The sequence below is a fragment of the Lathyrus oleraceus genome, chromosome 6, assembly GCF_024323335.1.
Source record: "Lathyrus oleraceus cultivar Zhongwan6 chromosome 6, CAAS_Psat_ZW6_1.0, whole genome shotgun sequence".
NCBI lineage: Eukaryota > Viridiplantae > Streptophyta > Magnoliopsida > Fabales > Fabaceae > Lathyrus > Lathyrus oleraceus.
Window position 1 is genome coordinate 118,798,079 of NC_066584.1, and position 26,421 is coordinate 118,824,499.

At 36.8% G+C, this 26,421-nt stretch overlaps 2 protein-coding genes across 2 annotated transcripts; one reads left to right on the top strand and one right to left on the bottom strand.

The window, feature by feature from the left end:
• LOC127094341 (uncharacterized) lies at positions 1–7,730 on the bottom strand. The gene is made up of 6 exons (XM_051033184.1): positions 7,258–7,730; positions 6,843–7,062; positions 6,464–6,752; positions 5,962–6,350; positions 265–371; positions 1–55 (listed from the first exon to the last, which is right to left on the bottom strand). Exons 1-6 carry the CDS (start codon positions 7,728–7,730, stop codon positions 1–3), a joined length of 1,533 nt encoding a protein of 510 aa, XP_050889141.1.
• A 6,664-nt stretch (positions 7,731–14,394) lies between these two features.
• LOC127094975 (uncharacterized) lies at positions 14,395–24,097 on the top strand. Its single transcript, XM_051033731.1, has 10 exons — positions 14,395–14,659; positions 14,743–14,915; positions 21,877–21,997; positions 22,343–22,395; positions 22,475–22,604; positions 22,666–22,811; positions 22,906–23,094; positions 23,189–23,418; positions 23,522–23,658; positions 23,882–24,097. The coding sequence occupies exons 1-10, from the start codon at positions 14,549–14,551 to the stop codon at positions 23,942–23,944; spliced, it is 1,353 nt and encodes a 450-aa protein (XP_050889688.1). The 5' UTR covers positions 14,395–14,548; the 3' UTR covers positions 23,945–24,097.
• The last annotated feature ends 2,324 nt before the right edge of the window (positions 24,098–26,421 follow it).

Here is a 26,421-nt window from a genome sequence, read left to right on the forward strand (position 1 = left end):
TCAAGAACAAAAAGCACCAAAACCAAAACCCTTGGCCATTTTTTCTGTCACAACACTGCAGCAGGCAAAAAGAAACTTTAGCAATTGCTCAAAACTAAAAAAAACCTGCTGCAGCAGCCTAAAACCACAAGACTCAACAGCATTTTAGGGGTGTATTTTCCTGTCATAAAACAACCATTGGCAGTAACAGCAAGGGAAGTAATCTAGCAGCAGGCAAAAGGACCTCATTTTGTCCTGTCATCAAAACCAGTAGGACAGCCATACCTCCAGGCCATGCTTGTACTGTCTTTTTCTGCTGTCAAAGGAATAGCATTAGCAGTAGCAAAAGACAACTGACTCCAAAAAAGCACCATCTCATAGGCCCTGCTAATCTGCAACACACAAGCACACAATACTGCAGCAGGAGATAGAAAACCTTGGCATTTTCTCAAAACAAGACTTCCATACTAGACTGGTACGATATCAACAAGCAGGTTTTAGGAATGGGAGTTTTTTCTATCATTTTGGAAGACCAAACTGCTGCATAACAAAAACTTCATATTGTAGAAATGCATCCTGAGCCATTCGACCAGAGGGCTGTCAAAATTGCCAAAACAAAAACCCTGCCATGAAACCAGCAGCAAGGCATGGCATAACATCTGCAACCAACTCACACATACACTAATACTCACTCTCCAAAAAGCTCTCCTTGCACTTTTCAAGACAATTTCCAAGTCACATTTGAATGTTGCTTTGGCCAAACTCAAAAGACCTTGTCCACAAAAACACAATGACCTAAGCTAGCTTAACACCATTTCCATCATTTTTCTCCCTGTCATCACAAAACCAACAACACTTAGAAAAATGGTTCTCATATTCTAGAGACATCCCTGCAGTGCATCTCAAAAAACCTTTAAAGCTCAAAGGAACAAAACACATTGCAGAACTAGCAACCAAAACAGCAGAAAACATATAGCAGCAGCACAGCAGAGAAAAACCAATGGAGCTTCATTCATTCAAATTCACTTTCTTGCATTTTCAAATTTGCTGTCAAAGCTTAAAACCAAAAGCATCCATCCAACAGTAGAAGCATGTTTCCTTCATCCTAAAACAAATCCCTCTCACTTGCATCTACAAAATCATTCCAAACTTCCAAAAAAAAGAACTTAAACCTGCCATTGCTTCTCACCACTTCTGAACACACAAAGAACAAAAGCCTGGCTTGGGTTGTCACAGTCAAGACAGCAGCAACATCCCACAGCAGACTTGAGCAACAAAACCAACAAGACCAAGAGCTTCACACATCCATTTGACTTGGCTTGGCACTTCTATTTCTCAATCCAAACTGCACTTTCCTGTCATGATGAACCCTGCTAGCCACAACAAAACCAACATAACTTGACAATTCCCTCAAGCTCATCTTGACATTTTACACAAAAGCTGTCAAAACTCAAGGTCAAGTGTTGGAAGTTTTCAAGAGGTGCTGAGCTAACATACTTCATTCTCCATCATTGCAAGGCCAAAAGAAGCAATTGTTTGAGCTCGAACCAATCAAAGCAACACTGTTTCATATTTTCTTCAAAAATAAGTAAGTGAATCGACCTCCTCCTTTTACCATGCCATGATATGTTTTAGATAGTTTGTTGTATGCTGATTCCAATGAACATTAGTTTGCTTGAAATGATCAACTATGCTGAAAGAAATAAGGATTTCATTTTTCATGCTTAAATGTATTTTTCTTCGATTTGCTGTGATGCTGGGGTTTCCATGAAAATTATGACTTGATTAGGTATGTATGATGCATGAGGATCACATTGATATGCTTATCTCTTGTTTCTGGTTATTTCGAATTTTTGAGTTCATGTTGATGATGAAGGCAAGCTGCTGTTATGAACCCTATTTGTTTTTCCAGCACATTTACATGGATTGTGTTTAGGGTATTTGTTTGACTGTTGTTGCATGATCATTATTGTCTCATTCCCATGATTGTTTGATTTCGATTGGTTGATGAACCATGAAGTTGGAACATAAACCATGCTGCTAAACCCTGCTATGACGAACTCTGTCATTATTTCCAGCAGGAAATCCAGCTTCATAGATGCATGTGTATTGGCTGCTACTTTTGTTCTGGTTGTATGACAACTTCATGTCTAATGCCCTGCTTTTGAATGATGCCTTGTTTCAAATTTTGTTTATTAGAGATGATGATGCTTGCTGTTGTTTTCACAACTTTAACTTCCATCCAGAATTTTCTCAAGATTTTGTTTGGTCTGTTGTTAGTTAATGTTGCATAATGATGTTGTGTAGCTGCCATATGGTTTGCCATGATAGAATATCAATGGATGATTACATGATGATGATTGTTGAATGCTGTTGTTTCTAAAACCATAGAACAGAATTCTCCCCAGATTTTTCCATGAGTATGCTTGTTCTAATGTTGGTTATTGTATGCCCAATGATGTTGTTCCGTGCCATGATTAATCTTTGATGCTGTGATTGTTGTTCATAAACATGAGTTTGAAGTTGCCAAGCCATGCTTAAACCCTAGGGTTTAGAAAACTCAGAAAATTTGAATGTTATTGGCCGGGTTACTGTTTGATTGGCTGAGAGCCAATCAAAACATTTCGTTTTGTAGGGCCAAAACGCAGCACTTCAATAAGTGACTGCAGAATTACAACAATGCCACCGGTTGACTCCTTGTTGACCAATTTGCCATGCTTTCATGTTCATATTTCATCCATTATTCACTCAACTTAAACAATTCCTTTTTCAATTCAATTTTTATCCAAAAAACTTGAAATTTTTTCCTCATATTCATGAATGTGTCCTTCATTTAATTGTGATTTTTAATTATTTTTCCATTGGCTGGATTTTTAATGATAATTATTTTCTTGACATGTATGCCAAAATGATACATTGTGCCATTCCTTTTGTGAAATTGTCATATTGCATCCAATGAGCTTGAAATTTTTTGTGGTGAAACTAGACACATTGACCTTCATTTCCATATAAAGTTTGTGCATTTATCATTTGTGGATTGAGAGTTATGATTTTTTGAAGTCATGTGTTACATTTGTTGCTACATGGATAACATACACTTTCACAATTTTTGTTCACATACTTCCTTACATCCAAATGACCCCAAATTTTGCATGAGCCTACTCTTGTATGTCTAGTTTACTTGTGATTTTCCTTGGATTTAATTGAACTATTTTCCATTTGTTTGAGATTTTCCCTCTCTGCCTAGTCAAATGTTGCCCTTGTGTGACACATGCTCCCATTTCATTTGTGAAATTCTCATACTTCATTAGATGGACATGAAATTTTACATGAGATAACTAGACATCCTCATCTTCACCATGGTTTTGATCCCATTCATTTATCATACACCATTCTTGACTTATGATTTTTCTAAGTTGATGCATGTTTGTTTGACTTCCTTGAGCATGTACAAATGTGCCTTGACTTTCTGATTTTCATTGACTGCCTTCCACTTGTCCAAATGGGATGAAATTTGACATGCTTACCGTGCTATGTGTTAGGTTTGATCATGATTTATTTGGTGATTTTTGGAAATGTTTAGATTGCTTTTGAGATAAGTCTTGCTGTTGACTTCTATGAGCTTCTGGTTGCCATGTTTTGACCTAAATGGTTCATGAAATGATGATAGTGATTGATATGAATGTGAATCCAATTGGTTTTGTTTCCTAATTGTTTGAACATGATTTTGGATACCTAACCCTTGCTGTTTTGACTTTCTCATTCACTTTTGACCCTAGGCTTGCCCTAGTGGTCCTGTTACTCACCTTTGAGCTTGTGATTTCAGGTTGACCATCAAATGGCCATTAAGACCAATTCTTTTGATTGAGCTTACCCAAGTATCATTGCCTAACCTCTTTGTTTTGTAGGTGGCTTGGCTCACATGCCCTAAAGCCTTGTGCCCTGCACATCCATGTGCCTTTAATGGACTGTTGTTGTCTGTTTCTGTTTGTTTTGTTTGAAGTTGTATGCTAACATCTGCTTGACTGTTTCAGGTGCTTTAGTTGCTTAGTTCCTTGTGAACTTTTTGCTTTGCTTTGCTTGTATAAGCAATTTGCATTGAGGTATGTCTCTTTTACTTCATGTAGTCTGGAAGACCTGGCCTGTTACTTGGCCAGGCAACTGTCTGAAGTCCTCCTTAAGAGGCAATGTTTGTGGATGTTTACTTTTGTCCCTGCATAGAGTCAAAGTCCTCCTAAGTGAAGAGGCAGTTGGTGGAAGGTAGGGATATGCAATCTATCCCCCACTATTCAGTGTGTCATCTGCCTTGCTCACACCACTGTGTTGATGCATTGCGGATACAAACCCAAGATCTTGTACAACTGTACAGTTGAGTCAGTTTTAAATGTGTAGAAGGGTTCCCACTTTCTGAACCCACACATTCTTGTCTTGAGCTCTCCCAGGCCAGGGATAAGAGCTGTGAGGTCTCATCCTCACTTCATCCTTTCATCTGCTTCACCTTAGCCCCTCAATGGCAAGGTTAAGAGCAACATTCACCCAGTTCCAGAGGTTTGTTTGTCGAGGTTGATATGACCCCTTGACTAAAACCTAACCCTTGTTTGAGCCACTTGTTTGTGTATAGCGTGTGCTATCTGTGCTTGTAGGATTGTTTGACTTGCTTCCTGTGCAAGATAGGATTGTTTGACTTGCTTCCTGTGCAAGTTAGGATTAGTTTAGACTTGCTTCCTGTGCAAGTTAGGTTTTGCTTGGCTTGCTTCCTGTGCAAGTTAAGTATGTGTGTGGCTTGCTTCCTGTGTGAGCCATACTTAGGATAGGTTGGCCCTTGTGCCATTTAGCTAGAAACCATAACTTAGGGATGATTTGCATGATAACATCTAGGCTCGAGTCGTAGTCTCCCTAGTTGTGTCTCCCTCTGTTATCTGGTTAGGCTAGATCTTTTGTCCCTGCGTAGGGGAACTACGTCGCCCTGATCCTCATACCAGATGAGGTACGTAGGCAGGAGATGAGCTGATCTCTCCGGGCGCCTGTGTCTTTGTTTTGTGTTGTTGTGTGCTTGGAAGCTGATGTAAGACCATCGAGTGGCATTCGGGTTCCAGTGTGGGTGTGTTTTGGTTCGGATGCTGATGTAAGTCCAGTGATTGGCATTCAGGCTCCACGTTTGCCTTTGTTTTGTTTTGTTTGTGTGCGTGTCAGCCGAGCTACGAATGCTCTGATTCTTCTCTCGTCCGAGAAGATACGTATGCATAGGATGCGATATCCTAGCGAGCATGTTTTGTCTCCCCAGTCCGAACTACTTGGACTCTGATGTCTATGCCCGATAGACTAAGTAGGCCCAGGATGCGACATCCTGCCGAGTTCAGTTTCAGTCAGTTTCTTTCCTTTCTTTCAGCCAGTGTGTGTGTGAATATTTGAGCAGTGTTTAGCAACCAATTTCCTTTCTAGTGTGCGTGGATCCCGTAGAGTACTACGGATGTGTAGGGGTGCTAATACCTTCCCTTCGCATAACTGACTCCCGAACCCATACTCTTTGGTCGCGAGACCATGTTCTTTCCCAGGTTTACTCTGAGCGTTTCCTTTCCCTCTTTTGGGATAAATAACGCACGGTGGCGGCTCTGTTGTTTCTTCTTTTCCCGCCGGTTTTTCGCGCGATGCGACAGTGCCCTCTTCTATATCTATTAAACATCTCCCAGTCTCCAAAAATGGTCTACCAAGAATGAGTGGTATCTCTTTATCTTCCGGCATTTCTAAGATCACAAAGTCTACCGGAAACACAAACTTATCAATCTTCACAAGAACATCTTTCACCACTCCATAAGGTCTCTTCATAGAGTGGTCAGCAAATTGAAGTGTCATTCTGGTATCCTGCACTTTTCCAATCCCTAACCTCTTGTAGATGGATAACAGCATGAGACTCACACTTGCCCCCAAGTCTATAAAGGCCTTTTTGAAAGATCTATCCCCGATAGTGCAAGGGATAGTTACCGATCCTCGATCTTTTTTCTTTACCGGAATCTTCATACCCTGCAAAATAGCACTACAAGTTTCGGTTAGTACAATAGAGTCAGTGTCAGTGCTCCTCCTTTTTGAAATAATATCCTTCATGAATTTAGCATAAGAGGGCATTTGCTCAAGTGCCTCCAAGAACGGAATGTTAATCTCAAGCTTTTTGAACATCTCCAAGAATTTCACGAAGTTCTTCTCATGTTGCTTTTTCTTCTTATTTCTTATGGGGAAAAGGAGTTTGACAACCGACTTTGATTCACTAACTTTTTCTTTAACCACTAGTTTAGGTACCGTCACCTCTTCACTAACAACCTCATTTTCTTTTATCTCCAAATCAACTTCAAGCAATTGGTCTTCTTGATCATCATCTTTTTCAGGGACTTATTTTGCCTTACCACTCCTTGTGGTTACCGCACTCACATTATTATGCTCTCGTGGATTTGTAACTGTAGCACTCGGTAATGCACCTGTGTTTGCGAACCTGCGAGTTGTTGAGCAATCTGACTCATTTGCACTTCCAGATTTTTTATTGAAGCACCAGTGTTTCTCAGATTACTTCTAGTCTCCTCTTGAAATTGTGAACTTTGAGCTGCCATTTTTTCAATGGCAATTTCCCAATCTGTTTTTCTTGGTACCTGTTGTTGAAATTGTTGTTGGGATTGGTGAAACTGCTGTTGCTGGTAAGGTTGTTGTTGTTGTGGTCGATACTGTTGTTGTGGTTGGCTTAGATACTGGGTGGGTGCTTGCTTCTGAGCATTTCCTTGCTGGTCCTTCCAGGAAAAATTTGGATGATTTTATCATCCAGGATTATACGTATTGGAGTAAGGATTGTTCTGCTTCAGAAAATTAATCTCTTCTACCTGTTGTGCAGTTGCCACACAATGCATGGTGAAGTGAGGTCCTTCGCAAATTTCACAACTAACAACTTGAATAGGTTGGACTGGTTGCACTCGTGCCTCCGTTTGAGTGTCAAGAGTCATTTTCTTGAGTCTTCTCTCTACTTCAGCTGTTATTTGATCTTCCATCTTCACCACTGGATTTGCTAGCTTGAGATCAATGATACCTTCAGGTTGACTTACACTGCGGTCATAGAGTTCCAGATGCTCATTTGTTGCAATGGCTTCAATGATTTTCTTTATTCCAGTGGCTGTTGTAAAATTTGTTGAGCCACCGGCAGCTGTGTCTATGAGTTGCTTAGTCTTCATTCTAAGCCCATTCACAAAATTTTGCATCTGTTCAGTTGCATCCATGTTATGAGTAGGGCATGCAACTAACAATCGCTTGAACCTCTTGTAAGCGTCTCCGAGTGACTCTCCTTCCTTCTGTTTGAAATTAACAATATCATATCTCTTGTGGATATACACAGAAGTAGGGAAGTACTCATTCAAAAATGTTGTCTCTATTTGTTGCCAAGCTGTTATGCTTCCCGCAGGTAAAGAGTAAAACCAATCTTCGACATCTTCCGATAGTGTAAACGGAAACATCACCAACTTTTTAGCTTCCTCTGAGTGTCCCTCAATTTTTAACGATGTCGTCATGGTCATAAATCTTTGTAAATGCTTGTTGGCATCTTCATTGATTTTTCCGGAGAACGGTCTCCTTTCGAGTTGACGAATCGTTGAAGGGTGTAGCTGAAAGTGATCAACATTTACCGATTGGTTCACAATTGTTAACCTTCCAGTAGGAGAATTTGCACCTCCATAATTACCCAGAAGTCTTTCCGCAGGAGGTGGTGGAGCTTCAGCCATTGGTTCAGAAACGGCTTCGGAGTCTTCCGAATGAACTGAAACAACTTCTTCTTTTTCAGACTCAGAAACAATAAGGGTTGCTTCTGAAAGTTCCAGCCTAGCTTTTCATCGTCTTGCACGCAATAATCTTTCTGGTTCTGCGTCAAAAAGAAATTCAGCTGAGGCCTTACCTCGCATACACAGATTAGACAATTATTAGAATAAACAATAATAAAGAAATTTTTTAGCTGCAGAGCAATAAAATTCCAATTGAATTATTTTTAAATTTATACTTTTGGCAGTCCCCGGCAACGACGCCAAAAACTTGATCGGTAAAATAGCAAGTGTACTATTTGCACCAATGTAGTAATTAAAAGGGAGTTATCCCGAGTATTGATCTCGAGGACTGCGTAGTAAGTACCAATATTTATAATAATTCAATTGAACAAAACAACATACGGGGTTTGATGAGTGTTTTCAAAAATAATAAGAACGGAAATAAAAATATTAAGCGTATAAAAATTGTTTAACCGATATGAGAAAGCATGCTAGGGCCAGATGTATGAATTGCTTTGTAATAAACTTCTTCCATATTATAGCACATCTATGTTGTAATAATTCAAAACCGTTTCTCAAGAATTATTTTCTCTAATTCCTTAGCCGAAAACCATTAACAGTCAATTTCAATCCTAATTCCTTAGTTATTCAAATTGTTGTTATGAAATATGTAATTGATCAAGAATTTACGGTGACCACAATTTGATCTTCATTCCTAAGTGATTAAACATGGGTTTTATTCTACAACAAGCGATAAGGCGGTTTGTCCGACCTAAACCTTAACCAGGGATCAGAATTTCATTTGTCCGATAAAATAAAGCATTAAGAGCGTTGTATAATAATTTGAATTAAGAAAACATCGATGATTATAAGAACATAGATAAAGTATTCATACAATAGCAATTCAGGGACACCCCCTAGCATTGGGGAGTTTAGCTTCTCAAAATATTCAAAGACAGTAAATTACAAATTAGAGACATTACAAATTTGTTGTTGATGAAGGTTGATCTTCAATCTCTTCCGATCTCTTATCCTTGAAACACTTTGCAAGCTCGATTCTTCTTTCTGTCTCTTTTCTTCTACGATCAAAAAGTCCTTTTCTCTAAGCCAAAATTCAGACTAAATAGCTTCCAAACAACTAAAAACATTGCGAAATGCCCAAACTGCCCTCCGGACGTACAAATGGGTTAAAACATGAAAAATCAGCAAATGGGGCGAAATGGCCAACACGGGCCGTGTCAGGTGACACGGCTGCCCGTGTTGGCCTCACTGTAAGTCCACACTTCATCCCTTGCTGACACGGGCCGTGTCAGCTGACACAGGCACCCGTGTCAGCCCCCTATTTTCTGGGTTTCCACTGGTTCTTTTCTCTACATGCTGACACGGGCACCGGTGTCAGCCCCCTGTTTTTGTCATTTTTCGCTTCGCATGATGTCTTTGACCTCCATTCTTCTGGTACGCACTTTCGGACTTGTTGTTTGACCTGGAAACCAAACAGTACTACACAGGAACGCATAAAATGTGACAAAAAGAGAAGAACTACTAATGCAACATAAAACAAGCAGAAATTTATAAAATGCAATAAAATTAAGAAATCACTAAAATAAAGAGCAAAATGTTACCGATTCTTGAAGATTCAATGCTGGATAGATGATGAAAACTAAGTGTAAATAGTGACCGATCAGGGTATAAATATAATTGGGATGATCAATCCGAAAGCCACAAATAGACATTATTTCATTCCAGTTGCCATCAATTACTTCACCAAATGGGTAGAAGTTGCCTCCTACACCAATTTGATAAGACAAGTGATCTCGTAATTCATCAAGAAAGAGATAATTTGTCACTACGGGGTTCCTAACAAAATCATCACGGATAACAGGTTGAATCTAAACAACAAAGTGATGGATGAGTTATGCGAGAGTTTCAAAATTGAACACCATAACTCTTCACCCAATCGACCAAAGATGAACGGCGTTATAGAAGAAACCAACAAGAATATCAAGAAGATTATCCAAAAGATGGTGAAAACCTACAAATATTGGCACGAGATGCTCTTTTTCGCACTACATGGTTGTAAAACCTCAGTCCACACGTCAACAAGTGCAACTCCTTTCTCTTTGGTATATGGCACAGAGGCAGTACTCCCAATTGAAGTTGAGATCCCTTCATTAAGAGTCTTGATGGAGACCAAGCTGAACGAGGCGGAATGGGCACAAATAAGATTCACTCAATTAAACCTTATAAAAGAGAAGTGCATGGATGCAGTATGTCACGTGCAATTATATCAGCGGATGCTCAAGAAAGCGTTCGACAAGAAAGTTTGTCCTCGTCTATTGGAAGAAGTATACTTAGTGCTAAGAAAGATATTACCCATCCATAAAGATCCCCGCGACAAATGGAACCCAAACTACGAAGGGTCATACATCGTGAAAGGACCTTCTATGGCAGAGCCCTAATTCTCACAACCATGGATGGAACTGAGTTACCACGACCAGTGAACTCCGACGCAGTCAAAAAATACTATGCTTAGAAAAAGAGGATAAAAAGTCAGCTAATTCAAAAATCCGAATGGGCGACTTAGGCAAAAATTAAGGTGTCTCGATGGATTGAAAAATCGAAAGAGTAATGCAAGAAAAAAATAGGGACTTATATAAAAAACATAAAACCCGATAAGTTAAAAAACTTAAAGGGCGGCTTAGTCAAAAAAGAGTATATCATCCCGATGGACTAAACCTCAAAAAGAGAGGTCCATGCAAAAATTAGGGATATCCAAAAGGTATATGACTGCAACACTTAAGTCACACTATAACAGAAACTCACACGAGAGCAATCAATCTAGCCATCACCTTCAGAAGCGAAGTATCGTGACCTCGAAGACTTAGGGATAGTAGCTTGTGTTGAATTCAATAGGGACATGGATAAATTTGTTTTCTATTTCCATTTTACATCTTTCTAGCTTTTCATTAATCTTCCCTTACAGGAATTACTTCTTTATGCACTATCGCCCATTTAAGGGCCAAATCTCTCAATAAATAAAATTTATTTTTCAAATCTAGCGTGGTTTACCGTTGATTAAATTGATAGTGATTTATTAAGTAAGCATTAGGTTTTGTTGGAATTAGATACCTTATTGATTTGAATTGATTATTAAAATTCTGATAAACAATTGACATTAGAACTCTTCACATTGAATAATTGTGTAAACATACATTGTGGATTACACAATTGAATCAATTGAATACCTAGTATTTCATCATTCATTTTTGATGTTTTTGAAGCGATATAGTGTTAACGTGATTAAATTTTCAAATAGTATAATTTTTATATTTTGTCATCAAACCTTCTGCTCACAATTGTTTTTTAACACACTTTGATAATTTTTGTAAACGAAGGTTGAACATTATTTGGGTCTATTCAATCCTCTATAAACCGTTTTTCTACTCTCATATTAACTCCCAACATAAAGAACTAAAAACATTGAGGCCATTCATGTTAGAATCATGTTGGAACACAATGAAGTAAGGGAATTTTTTGTTTAGGATATGACTAATAATTTTGCTTTTAATGAATGAGGCATGTAGGACATCATATGACCAATAGAATTTAGGTAAATTGTTTTGAAAAAGGAGATCTTTTCCAATGTTCATAATTTGTCGATGTTTTATCTCCACACATCCATTTTGTTGGGGAGATTCTGTACAACTTGTTTGATGGATAATTTCATGTGATACATAAAAGGAATGGATTTTGAACTTTGGTCCCTTATCAGTTCTAACATTTTTTATTTTGTTATTGTGTATGGTTAAAACACGGTTTATGAAATTTATTACATGTTGCTTGGCCTCACGTCTATGTTTCATAAGTTTTAGCCCAATGAATCTACTACAGTCATCTATAGTAGTTAGAAAGTATGCATGCCCATGTCTAGATGGAATAACAATTGACCCTAAAATATCAAGATGCATAAGATCAAAAGGATGTAAAACTTTACTTGAACTATTATAAAAAGGTATTTTCTTTTGGTTTTCAAAATGGAAAATATCACAAACAAATTTGCTATCAACATTGATGAATGTAAATTGGGAATGTAAATTGTTCATTCTATTTACATATATGTATCCTAGTCTAAAATGCTAAATGGAATTACCAGGTAGAGTGGTAGATTTTGAGCTAGAGCTAGACACTATCTTATTTGACATGACTAGCTAATACAAGTCTTGAAATTTGTTACTAGAACCAATCATCTTTTTGGTGTACTTGTCCTAAACCAAGCAAGTGAAACCATTAAAAACAAATGTGCAACCAAGTGTTTGATACAACTTTGACACATAAATTAAATTTTAAAAAATAAGATACATAAAGCACATTGGTTTAAAATAAAATCAGGAGAAAATTTAATGGTTCCAACATGTCTAACTATTGAATATTGGTATGTAGGCCTCTTAACATAAATTGGCGTGATCTCAATGTATGAATGAAACCCCTAAATCGAACCACACATGTTATCACTTGCTCTTGAATCTATGATCCAAGAACCTAGAGTGAGTTTTTGGCAAGAAATTGATTGAAAAACTTGTACCTTTCTTACGAATTGATGAATGACAAACGGGTGTGTAAGAATGGACATGATTAGAAAAAGAAAATGATTGTAGGTTGATGGTAGACTGCTGAAGTAGATGCTTGAATTGATCATATTACTCGGGAGTGATTGAGGGTGAACTTGGTTTCAAATCATTAACTTGTGAGGATACTTTCATATATCGATCATTAACACTTTTGGAAGTATGATTGGCAAATTTATTCTGTATATGAGGGGAAACTCTATGTTTAGCATAATAATTGTCAACTCCATAAGGTTTACCTATAAATTTTTTAGAATCCGTCGCATTTACAAGAGCTTTAGAATCTTAAGAATGAGTAAAGTTCCCTTGTCTCTCATGTCGCAAAACCATAGAGAAGATTTTGTTCATAGGAGGAAGAGGATCCATGGATTTTTTTTTAGAATTAACAACTATGAAATTTCCATTCAATCCAGTAACGAGTCGAATTTCTATAAAGTTATGTGATGTTGTCTCACATGCACACTTGATGTGACAAGTACATATAGGAATGGAAATGTAGATCTCAATTTCTTCCCATAAAATGTTTAAATCCAAATAAAATTCAATCACTGACCTATAATCTTGTTGCATTCCATAGATTTAGATATGCGCACCAAATCACCTTGAGAGAAACGCTTCTTGAGATCGGTCCAAACATTAACTGTGTTTTCCATGAACACGGTGGATTGAACGATTGATTCAGATATTGAGAATCCATAAATGTACAAGCATTTTCCATCACTTCAATGCATAATATAAATGATCAAAACTATAAATATTGGAGAGGTGATGTCATCATCAATTTGCAAGTAATTGACGCATTTAACGAGCCCATAAGTGATAATTTGCATCTTTAAGCTTTAGAAAAACACTAACCAAGGATGGTTCATCACTTACGTGAACGAAAAAGGAACTGGAATGGTCCATATGAAGATCTATAGTTTGAGAAGAAGAAACAATGGTTGGATTACAGCGAGTCATAAAGCGTGGAGACAAAGCACTCTCAGATCGAAAGGCTCAATGCACCATGTTGAGTGAACAAAAACTCCATGGAAACTCCATGGGTGAAGCTCATAGTTTTGAGAAAAAGAAGATGCAATATATTACTATGCAACTTAATCATTACAAACTGATTACAAAATAATGGGCATGTTTGATTTAGTTTAAAAAAAATAGATTTTTTATTTGTATTTTCAAAATTGATTTTTATAAAAATGTTATTTAAGATATTAAAAGTTTTTAATAAATTAAAAGATTAATTTTGACATCCTATAACATAATCATACATTATTGAAGATTAAAACATACTCGAAATCACAATTTTTTTTTAAAATTGTATCTCAAAAATGATTTTTATAAAAAACTATTTGAAATAGTTACAAAATTAAATGATTTTTTAAAAATTGATATCAAAAAATAATTTCAATAAAATGATGAAATACCTAAATAACATTTTAAGAATAACTATTCAAAATAAATTTTCAATTGAAGTTTTTATGAAAAAATTCTTTATAATTTTTTTTAAAAAGCAAATTATATAACATTATAAAAATAATTTCTCAAAAAATCTGAAACAAACTGACCTTATATATGTTTATTCTGAAGCTAAACCATATTGAACATACATAAACATGAAGTGGAATAATCATAACAATATTTTAAAATTTTGTTATCACAGTTATAACTAAGTCATTGCTATCTTCAAGACTTGCACTAAGTAACTTCATGATCATCATCCATATCACGTGTCATGCCTACTCTTAGCTTTTGAAATACTTCAATCACTTCTTATTTTTGTCATTTAACATTTACCAAATAAAGTTTTGCAATTTAGGAATTTTTACAACTATATGTTAGTATAGTATCCTAAAATCAAAATCACTATTTTGTGTGTTATTTAACTTCCTTCGTGTGACTCGCGTGGATGAAAAAATATATATAATAGTATCAGTGGGTGACCAATTAAAAACATGTGTCTCAATAATCGAGAAATAAATAAATAAAATTGTATTGATATAGTAAGTTGACAAATTATCACGCACTCTCAAAATCCTTACACACTTACCAAACTTGGATCTTACTTACTATACCATTTTTATAAACTCATATAGAGGGAACGAAAGAGTTTATAAAAGAAAACCCAAAACCAAACATAAAAAATAAAGAAAGTGTGAGGAAATGGATTTGAATGGGTTGATAAAAGTGGTGGACGAGGTTGATGAGTTAGAAAGTGATGTTTCATTTGTTCGTATATTATGGGTTACTCATTCAGGACAACACAGATGTCGTGTAAGTTTTCTGTACTATGTTTCTGTAATTTTATTATATTCATTCATTCATTATGTTACGAGGTTGTATGAATTTATGTTTAGGCAATTCCTAGAAAAAGGTTCTACGACGTTGTTGCGAAGAATGGTGTTGGTTTAGCATTTGTGAGTATGGTGATGACTTCTTTTTTAGATAGACCTCCATCTGGGTGTAGTGTAGGTCTTGTTGGTGAAGCAAGAGTAACACCTGATTTATCTACTATAAGGACAATTCCTTGGTACACAATTTCCTTCTAATATTTACTCTTCTGTCACATAATATTTGATTAAATTGTAAATATTATTTTGACTTTTTTGATCTTTAATTGATGATTTGACTCATAAAAGGCTAGAAAGCCATAACCCAACCTCATGTAGGTACGGTGGTCTCGATCCCAATACCAAATATCCAACTAAAACACGTTATCCTACTTCCTAATTTTTAAATGATAAAATCCAATCACTTAGATTATTTAAAAAATATATTATTAACATTAAAAATATCATTTTAACGTTAGGAGAAGAAAAAAGCCACCGCTCTTTATAGACATGTGACTTGATCCCGGGCTTCTTTACCTATAATCCTACTAAACAATATTATCTATTATGATTTACATAAGACTTTTTTTACACCTCCACTCATTACAATGGAGGTGCTCCTAATTATCAATAATAATAATAATAATTTAATTTCCTTTAATTATTATGATTTATAAATCTGATATTAATCAATTATTCACTCACCTAATTAGTGAAGAGTTTGTAGGAAAATTGTTAGCCTGATTCATTCCATTTAGGTTTATTTAGGTTGTATATATACATGACACTAACTAATGAGTAAATAATGAATTCTTTATACAATTCTTTTCTTTCAGTTTCTCTTATGGTATCAGAGCTGAAACGGTCCAGCCCCCTCCCTTCTAAATCAGGACGTCGTTCCTAACCCCAACTGCCACCCTCACCGTCATGGCCAGCGATAATTATACCTCAATCACCATCCCCTATAAACCATCCAAACCACTCGCCTGCATCACCCTTGCCAATGTAACCAAACTTCTTCCCACCAATTACCTTAATTGACAACCCCAGGTTGAAGCTTTCCTTGATGGCTATGATCCCCTCCAATACCCAGATGGATCGTTACCGGTGCCGCCCAAAATGACCACCACCACTGCTACAACTCCAGTGACAACAACCAATCCCGCCTATCAAACATGGAGACGACATGATCGCCTCATCTATGGCGCCCTCCTCCCTACTCTCTCAAATGAGGTTGCCTCCCTGGTGTCCCAGACAAAGTCCTCGCACGATCTTTGGACCCTCCTCAAAAACATATATGCCAAGGCTTCCCGCAACCATCTCTAGCAACTAAATGAGCGTCTCTGGACAGCATCCAAAAGCACTCAATCCATCACCACCTATATGCATTCCCTGAAGCAAACAGACGATCTCCATGCCTCGCTTGGATCACCTGTCTCCATTGAAGACATGACTGATTATATCCTGCGCGGCCTCGGCGACGGCTATCGCGCTGTCGTTGACGGAGTGAATGCAAGTGATAACCCAATTACCTTTTATGACCTTCTTGAGAAGCTTCTCATCCAGGAACTCTCAATCGCTACTGTTCAGCAATAGACCCTGCCCCACTCACCGCCTTGAATGCTCCGGCGAGACCCAATTACAACAACAGCAAATCGCGCCCTGCCTAGCTTCCTACACAACCAAATCAACGCCCGGGAAATCGCAAACCCTTTCTCGAAAAATGGCAGTGGTGTAATTTTAAAGGATATGTTCTATCCCAGTGTCGCACCTTCAGACAACAACATCATGGTATCCTGCCACCTCCTCAGGACTCGCCCCAAGTCAACACTGCAACTGCTGCTCTCCCATAAACTGATTATTTGGTTGATAGTTGAGCAACACATCACATAACAAATGACCTTGCTAATATGGCAATTCATCATCCCTACACGGGTCCTGACTCGCTGCTTATGGGCAACGGTTAAGGTTTAAGCATCTCTCACTCTGGAACACTTTTAATTAATGATTTATCCTTGTCTAATGTTCTGTGTGTTCCTTCCATGAAACAATAAATGATTTCTGTCTCCCAACTTACCAAACAAACTGACTCAGCTGTTATCTTTTTTGCAACATTCTTTTTATGTGAAGGACTTAAAGACTGGTCAAACAACCCATAAAGGCTCATGTGTCGATGAACTCTATCACTGGCCCATCCCCGCACCCTCTGTTCACACCGTTCGCAAGGACTCACCCACATCATGGCACCAGAGGCTTGGACACCCCTCATCCTCTATTTTTAAATTTATTTCCCAACATTTTTCTTTAGGCATACATAAATTCCAACAATCTGATTGTAACTCATGCCAAATTAGTAAAAGTTACAAGCCTCCTTTCCATGAATCCACTCTTATATCGTCTTATCCATTAGAAATAATTTTTTCAGATGTATGAACTTCACCCATTTTATCTATTGATGGTCTCCGCTACTATTGCATGTTTGCTGATCACTTCACTCGTTATATTTGGCTCTATCTAATGAAACGGAAATCAGATGTACAAGTCATATTTCCCAAATTTAAATAACTTGTTGAAAATTTCCATAAACCACAAATAAAAATCCTGTACACAGATAATGGTGGTGAATACATTGGTCTTCGTCATTTTCTAAGCAATCATGGTATAAGTCATCACACCACTCCACCCCACACACTTGAACATAATGGAATTTCAGAATGCTGGAATCGCCACATTGCCGAGACTGGTCTCGCCCTTCTCCATCACTCAGGCCTACCCCTCACCTATTGGCCTCATGCCATGACTACTGCACCCTACCTCATAAATCCCCTTCCCACTCCCATTCTTGGGTACCACTCACCCTACTTCAAATTGCACAACATTAGCCCAAACTATCATAAATTAAAATGTTTTGGATGTTTGTGTTTTCCCTTGATTAAACCATATGCTAACCATAAACTTGGACCAAAGTCTACTATGTGTGTTTTTGTAGGTTACTCGGCTGATCAACATGCATACATATGTCTCGATCCCATAACGGGAAAAATTTACACCTCTCTCCATGTAAAGTTTGTCGAACTGGAATTTCCATTTAGCTCCCTTGCCACTCAAACACAGACCCTCGCTCCAGACTCGACGCTCGCTTCGCCAAACCAAAACAAGTTCACTCAAATCATTCAAAAGCCTGTAACTCCAATCACAAATGAACTCACCCATACCACTCACTCTTCTGCACCCTCATCAGCAATCCCTAATGACCTCGCCAACAACACTCAACAACAGTCGCCCTTCTCACAAACTTCTAGTGAGCTCGTCGAACCCACTCAAACGTCTTTTCCCCATTCACCAAACTCCAATGAGCTCGCCTAAAACATTCAAATGTCCTTTCCCCCGTCCCCAATATCCAATGAGATGGCCAACATCACTACATTGCCAACACCTCCACCACCGCCCCCAGCCACTGCTCGCCCACACAAAAATTAGTCGACCAACGATAGTGGGATCATCACCCGTTCTCAAAACAACATTGTTCAGCCCATCAAAAAGCTTAACCTTCATGTTCGCCCCTTATGTTCCATAGAAATCATCAATATCACTCAAGCCCTTCGTGACCCTGATTGGCGCTCAGCTATGCAAGCTGAATTTGATGCCTTACACAATAGTAACACCTGGGATCTTGTTAGCCGATCCTCTGCTCAAAGTTTGGTTGGGTGTAAATGGGTTTTTCGAATCAAACGGAATCCAGATGGCTCCATTGATCGTTACAAGGCATGGCTAGTCGCCAAAGGGTTTCATCAACGCCCTGGTTGTGACTACACAGAAACATTCAGTCCAATCGTTAAACCGGTGACTGTTCGAATTATCCTCACACTTGCAGTTCGCCAAGGATGGTCCATTCATCAGCTTGACGTCAATAATGCGTTCCTCCAAGGGACGCTCAAGGAGGAAGTATTCATGCTACACCCACCTAGATTTATCAACAAAAATTTCCCTGATCATATCTGTCGCCTCAAAAAGGCACTATATGGGCTAAAGCAAGCACCCCATGCCTGGTATACAGAGCCCCGAGTATTCCTACTATCCCTTGGCTTCGTCAACTCCACTGCTGATGTGTCTTTATTCATCCACCACAAAATAGGAGTTACACTATACTTATTAGTATATGTTGATGACATCATTGTCACTGGGAGTTCTCCTACAGAGGTCTCCACACTCATCAACACCCTCGTTGCTCGCTTTTCTTTGAAAGATCTTGGATGTCTTAACTATTTCTTAGGGGTCGAAGTGATTCTCTATACTACGGGTATATTCCTTTCACAAAGGAAATATATCACTAATCTACTACATAAATCAGGCATGGTAGATACGAAACCAGCATCCACTCCAATGTCTGCCACATATAAGTTACTCAAGGATTCAGGAGGAAAAAAAAAGCCACCGCTCTTTATAGAGCATGTGACTTTATCCCGAGCTTCTCTGTCTACAGTCCTACTAAACAATATTATCTATTATGATTTACTTAGCAAGATAGGAAAGAAGACTTTTTCTACACCCCCACTCATTACAGTGGAGGCGCTCCTAATAACCATTCACAATTATAGGACACAATACATTCCTTGACTAAGTAGAAATAATTATTTTAATACATTATTATAAAATAGATCTTTCATAACATCTACTTTACAACGGTCTTTCTATTAATTATGGTAAAAAAAAATTTGGTATTTACTAAAATGCATTTCACAACGGTCATAGATACCAACCATGGTGAAAAGTGTGCATGGTCATTCGTTCGAATCCTATCACATACTATTTTTGTTTTTTATATATTTATAAGACACTTTTCACCATAGTTGGAACCTTCAATTGTGGTGAAAAGTGACGTCTGATCATGAGTTCGAATCATAACACCTACAGTTTTGTGATAGGTTGGAACCTACAGTTGTGATATATTGAGACATACAACAACCGTTTTTAAAATACTCGTTGTGATAGGCTGGAACCTATAGTTTTATTTTGATTTATTCTTAAGCCTCTTTATATAAGCGTGTTTATTGAGTTTTTTCACCGTTCATAAACAAATCTTTGTCGTCCATTTAGTGAATATCAACGCTCAAGACACTACCATTAATGATCCTCGTGAAACCTAAAACTTAGATGAACTTTCAACTTAGACGAACTTCATCTTCTACCTCCAAACATCTTCTTCCATTTACGAAACTCTATTTGTCCACCAAACCAAGCTCCAAAACATCATTTCTTCCATAAGCTAAACTCGAAAACATCATTTCTTTCAATAACAAATTTCAGAACTCCATTTCCTCTTCTCCAACTTGAATGAGACAAGGAAAACATGGATTCAAGTTAGCAATGTTAGTTTTTTCTTTTCTTGTTCTTGTTATGGTTGTTCTTGTTGTTGTTGTTGTTGTGGTGGTGGTGGTGGTGGTGGTTGTTGTTGTTATTGTTGTTGTTGTGGTGGTGGTGGTGGTTGTTGTTGTTGTTACTATTGTTGTTGTTGTTGTGGTGGTGGTTGTTGTTATTGTTATTGTTGTTGTTGTTGTGGTGGTGGTGGTTGTTGTTACTGTTGTTGTTGTGGTGGTGGTGGTTGTTGTTGTTGTTATTGTTGTTGTTAATGTTCTTGTTGTTCTTCTTCTTGTTGTTATTGTTGTTGTTTTTGTTGTTGTTCTTGTTCTTGTTGTAGTTTTTGTTGTTATTTTTGTTTTTGTATTTTTTCTTGTTGTTCTTACTGTTGTTTTGGTTGTTGTTCTCGTTCTTGTTGTAGTTTTTGTTGTTCTTTTTGTTCTTGTTTTTTTTCTTGTTGTTCTACTGCTGTATTTTTTATTTTATTAAAAGACATACAACAACGACTATTTAAAGTAACCATTGTGATAAGTTGAGATATACAACAACGATTGTTTAAAGTAACTCTTGTGATAGGTAACACTCTACTTGACTTATAATCACCATCGGACGATCATGGTGGAAAGCATCATACATACAATCACACCTTACCTCATAACGGTTGGTCCAGTGTGGTGGTATCTCTTTTTCAACCGTTATGATAAATGTTTTTCGTAGTATTGATAGCTATAAATAAGAGGCTCGACACGAGTATAAGATAATCTGATTTTAACTCCAAACAACAAGAGTTTTGGTAATGGCACAAGGTCAACAAAACTCTCTCACCCCTTTTTCATCTGCCATAACCCCTAGCCATAACACCTAATTAGAAAGGTTCATCACTCCAAGTTCAACAAAAATATATAGCGCATATTGTGGGGTTGAGTAAAAAGAGTTGCTCAAGCACACAACTTTTTCTCCCATCAATTAAATGGAAAGATCAAACAAAGTTGAAGAGGACAAAGCTCTGGCGAGAACTCATCCCAGTGTGATTGAAAGGAGATTGAAAGATTGATTAAAAAGGAATACGTGAAGAAATACATAAAATAATAGAGGTTAGGGTCCCTATGGCACCAATCATCACTTTCTTAAAAAAAAAGAAGTACTCATCCTCTATGAGGATGATCTGATGGTAATTAATGTGCAAATTTTGGCACCAATCATCACTTTCTAAATAAAGGACTCAAAAGTACTCATCCTCTATGAGGATGATCCGATGGTAATTGATGTGCAAGTTTTCCGGTGGATGCAAATAGAGCCATTATCGATCCTAGTTTTACACATATCCAATATTGGAAAGCATTATAAAAAGATGGCAACTCACAAAATAATGTGCAATCAAGTGATCCACTCATCCTGTAATTATTTCATTTAAAGTGGGACATGAAAATGTGTAACACTCTAAATCCCGTAATTCTAAATCCAAATCCCGTAACTCTAAATCCCATAATAGAAAAATCATCATTGAATACTTCTGATACAATAAAAGTAGACACATTTATATTTAACAATTAGGTTGCGTAAGATCACCCAACTTTTGTAAATGGATAGATAAAAATTTAATAATAAACAGTACTTGATTTAGTTAATTTCTATGAATCAAACTTAATTATCTTGGATTGATAATTAGTTTTAATTTGACTATCACAATATTTTGATGGATTATAATTGTTTTTCTTTACAGATATATCTTCTTAAAATACAAGCTTTCTTAAAGATGACATAGTGAATTATTTAAACTAATTCAACTATATTCTCATATAGGAGCAAACAAGATGAAATGGTTTTGGGTGATCTAAATGTTAAACCTGGTCAAGCATGGGAACATTGCCCAAGAGACGCCTTAAGAAGAGTTTCCAAAATTCTCAAAGATGAATTTGACTTGGTATGTTGCAAAGTTTCTACTATAACTTCATAATTGATTAGTGCAATTCAAATAAATTACCAGGCATGTTGAATAGTAGTTAGATATATCAGGTGCTGAAACTCAATAACCACTAACATTTTGTAATTTTATTAACCTTAAATTAAAAATTTTAGATGACCAACTACGAGTAGATTTGTACACTTGAAAGCTATAGTTAATGAATTTCAACACCTGATATATCTATTCATGCTCTACTGAACATGATTAATCAACTATTTAAACTACATTAACAACGTAGATGTGGCAAAAGTTGTCCAATTTATTTTGTTCACAAACAATCATTAATTTATTGTCTTCTTTTAGGTAGTGAATGCAGGTTTTGAGAATGAGTTTTTTCTTTTGAAGAGCATAACAAGGTATGGCATTCTATATTATCTTGTGATTTGATTATTGTAGTTTACCATATCAAAAAATTATACCAAGAAAACCATTCAGGGAAGAAGAAGAAGAATGGATACCATTTGATTCGAGTCCTTACGGTTGCTCCTCAGCATTTGATGTTGCCTCCCCAATACTTCGTGAAATTGCGTCTGCGTTGCATTCCATAGGCATTCCAGTAGAACAGGTAAATATAATTTAAATACATGACAAACTATACGAATTCTAACGCATGCAGAAAATTGCAGTTACATACAGAAACTGGAAAAGGCCAATTCGAAGTGGTTTTGGGACACACTGTTTGCACTAAAGCTACAGATAACTTAGTTTACACACGTGAAACTGTTAGGGCGATTGCAAGAAAACATGGCTTGCTCGCAACTTTTCTTCCAAAGTAAGTGCCAATGTAACATGTGAGCGTTAGGGTTTTTATATATCACAAACCTATATTTGATAGTTAATGACAGTGTTTTGTTGCAATTTTGAAGGTACATTTTAGATGAAGTGGGTTCCGGATGCCATGTTCATCTAAGTTTATGGCAGAATGGCCAAAATGTATTTATGGCATCTGACGAATCATCAAAATATGGAATATCAACTTTGGGAGAAGAATTCATGGCCGGAGTTCTTCATCATCTTTCTTCTATCTTGTCATTTGTTGCACCACTTCCGATCAGGTTTTTGTTTATGTTATTTAATATTTATAACCACTCATTCTCTCAAAAACTATGCTTCTATGTTTTCTTACACGAATATTCAATTTGATTGCAGTTATGAAAGGTTACAACCGACTACATGGGGGTCGTACTTATTATGGGGAAATGAAAATAGGAGTGCACCATTGCGAGCTTCATCTCCGCCCGGAACTCCCAATGGTTTAGTGAGTAATTTTGAGTTTAAACCATTTGATGGTGTTGCAAATCCATACTTAGGCTTATCTGCTATAATTGCTGCTGGCATTGATGGTCTTCGACGGCATCTTTCTCTTCCTGAACCTGTTGGTAAGATAATGTAATAAGAATTTCACATAGTAGTAAGAAAATTAGTTAAAACTTATAGTTAGAAACCGATGACGGAAATAAATTTATTTGATGAATGAAACAGATACATGTCCAAATCTAAAAAACCTTCAAAGATTGCCAAAATCACTCTCGGAATCTTTGGAAGCTCTTGATAAGGCGGACTTCCTTGTGGAGTTTTTTGGTGATAAGTTATTGACTGCCATTAAAGAAATTCAAAAGGTAAATATTATTGATGCCCTTCAATTTATAAGATTTTAACATATGAAAAACTTGTAACACTTGAAAAGCTTTTTGGACACTATTACACTGTCACTAGATTATATCATATGACTCATGTTCTAAATTGTATTTTTAAGAAAAAGAAAAGTTTGTGATGTTAGATTATGAGACATCCAAACTACTTATCTAATGCTTAATTAATTGATTTAACTTGTGATGACAGGCTGAAATTGATCAATACTCAGAGAACAAGGATGCATATAAACAACTTATACACCGTTATTGATTTTGAAGAATTAACTTGTGATTTTGAAGTTGTTTTAATAGCATTTTTATGCAAATGTGTTGTGAAAAAACAGAGGAAAAATGAGAACACATATAGCATTGAACTTTTGTGACAATTTTTAAAAGACATATAATCGGTGACTAAAACATTTATGTTGAGGTTTTTTTTAATTTTCTACCGTCACTACTACGGAAAACACTTATCACAACAGTTGAAAATGGGAAACCACCACGTTGGTTTAACAATTGTGAGATAAAGTGAGATTGTATGTATGATGTTTTCCACCACGGAAATGCGACCGTGACTATATCTACGTACTACAACGGTTACTTTAAACAATCGTTGTGATCTAGATACCAATTGTCTTTCAGTATTCTACTAAAACGGTTACTGTAAATGGTTGCACACACACACTACTACACAAACTTCTCTTACAACTATTACATGACTCAATGGCTAAGCACATTACTAGTTATATGCACAAACAATAATGTCACGTAGGCAAAATACTAAAATACTGAATTACCTTTCAACAATATAGACATCTAGGCCTTAAATCTCAACTATAAAATCTCGTTAAATTATTCAAAAATCTTAAATCTCATTGGAGTGTTTATAGGTACATCATCCACCATTGAGTACATTACGAAGAACATCTTATTGGAGTTTATCACCACTATCAATAACACTTAAACATCAAGTCTTACTAGGAGAAAATCACCTTTTTGTGAAGTGTATCCATTAATTTTTCAACAAGGAGAAAATCACTGGGGTGTTACCATTCATGTGACATCCACGACATCAGTGTGAGGATACCATACTATGAACATGTGACATGTTACTCCCTAAAGAGAAAGCTAGATGAATCTTGTTCCGTTCGGGAACCAGAAACTGATGTTTCAGCTTCACGAAATAACTTAAAATGATGAGAGATGGATAACTGTTGATCTCGAACAGTGGATCCAATCTCCTTTACCGCGACACGTAGTGGAACTGCAGGTTAGCACTCCAACGTCCATGTCAATTCAAGATTCAAGATAAGTAAAATGAAATTGGAGGTCAAGATTGTATACATTCTCATGGCATGTGAATTGATTTAATATGTTGGATCTAGTGGAGTGGGCTTGAGATGGATTGAGTCTTGGTCAATTGGGCATTTGGCCGCTTCAGAACAACTTTCCCCCAAGATTTTGCTTGACACTGAAGGAGCCGAGGAAAGCCTTAAGTATCATTGACCGGCCTCTAGGTCTTTAGTCCAACGTGGAGTGTAACTGAATTGCTTGGGGACAATTTTTAAGTAGTAATAGGAAACAATCACATTTAATGCGGTCTCATCTTTGAGACAATTCGTCACCCATTCTTGACACGTGCAATGACATGATCAACTAGGGTATGGCAAAATTCATAGAATGCTTAAATGCACTTGAGTTTACCATGCTTCCATGAAAGGAATTATAGTCGTTGTTCTTGTGCTCTCTACTCACGGTCTTGATCATTCAGCTATTATTTTTTATAAAGAGGGTGAGTTGAATATTTGGAATTTTCACAACCTTTTTGCTTTCAAGCTTTCAGTTACTTTTCCATATATACGTCTTCGTATCTTCTTCCAAAAGACTACCATTATAAGTTATTTTAAGCTTTTCTTAAAGCTTTCTCCTTTTTCATTCCTCTTGTTTCATAAATCTTTCATAACCAAGTACTCTTCTAGCTCAAGCTTTATTTTTAGCATTTCTTGTTTTTGGTAAGGGTGAACGATAATGTCGTCGATTTAGTGAACGACTCTAAAATTGAAACTTGATCTACTTCTACAACGGGTACATCCCTGTATACATACCTTTTTGACGCCATAAGATTAGTACGGAAAATGGTTCCTTCGACGAAGGACGCCATAAGAGTTGTTCGACATTTCGACAAAATGATGGTTCAACATTTCGACAGGATAGTTACAGATGGAAAAAAACGTCTTTAACAAACACGAATGATGCTATAATATTTCAACAATTCGACAGAGTATGGAGAAAGACGTCATTTCGACGTGAAGTGTAAATTCGAATTCAAAAGAGTTGTGACGTTTGGCAGAAGACGCGTGGAAGCATCTGGCCAAAGGAAGATAGCCAAGTGTCACAGTTTTAGGATTTGTTCGTTAGTAACAGTTATTTTTGTTGTATATAAATAGGATAGTTGTTATCAGAAAAAGTGTGAAAAATTACTTGTACAAAATTCCTGCAAATACTCAAAGTACCCGTGTGAGAGAAAAGAGTCATATCTGGAACATGTATGTGTAAACAAACACCAATTCTTTCAAAGTTTTATTTATAAAGTTTAAAGTTCTTTACCAATTTCTCTTTACATCTACTAGTCAATTATCTTTCTGCATTTCGTCTTTCGACACTTTATGTTTCGTCGGTTATTTTCTGCCATTTATCTTATCTTGTCAAATTTACATCTATTTAAACGTTTTTTAATCGACACCTTTC

Excerpts from the sequence above, each read along its gene's own strand:
- LOC127094975 (XM_051033731.1), top strand. The coding sequence starts at position 14,549 with ATGGATTTGAATGGGTTGATAAAAGTGGTGGACGAGGTTGATGAGTTA. Across the intron at positions 22,396-22,474 it reads CTTTTGAAGAGCATAACAAG|GGAAGAAGAAGAAGAATGGA; the intron begins GTATGGCATTCT and ends AAAACCATTCAG. Across the intron at positions 23,659-23,881 it reads CCATTAAAGAAATTCAAAAG|GCTGAAATTGATCAATACTC; the intron begins GTAAATATTATT and ends TTGTGATGACAG.
- LOC127094341 (XM_051033184.1), bottom strand. The coding sequence starts at position 7,730 with ATGGCTGAAGCTCCACCACCTCCTGCGGAAAGACTTCTGGGTAATTAT. Across the intron at positions 7,063-7,257 it reads TACAAGAGGTTCAAGCGATT|TGTAAGTCAACCTGAAGGTA; the intron begins GTTAGTTGCATG and ends CTATGACCGCAG. Across the intron at positions 56-264 it reads AGTACAAGCATGGCCTGGAG|TGTTGTGACAGAAAAAATGG; the intron begins GTATGGCTGTCC and ends TGCCTGCTGCAG.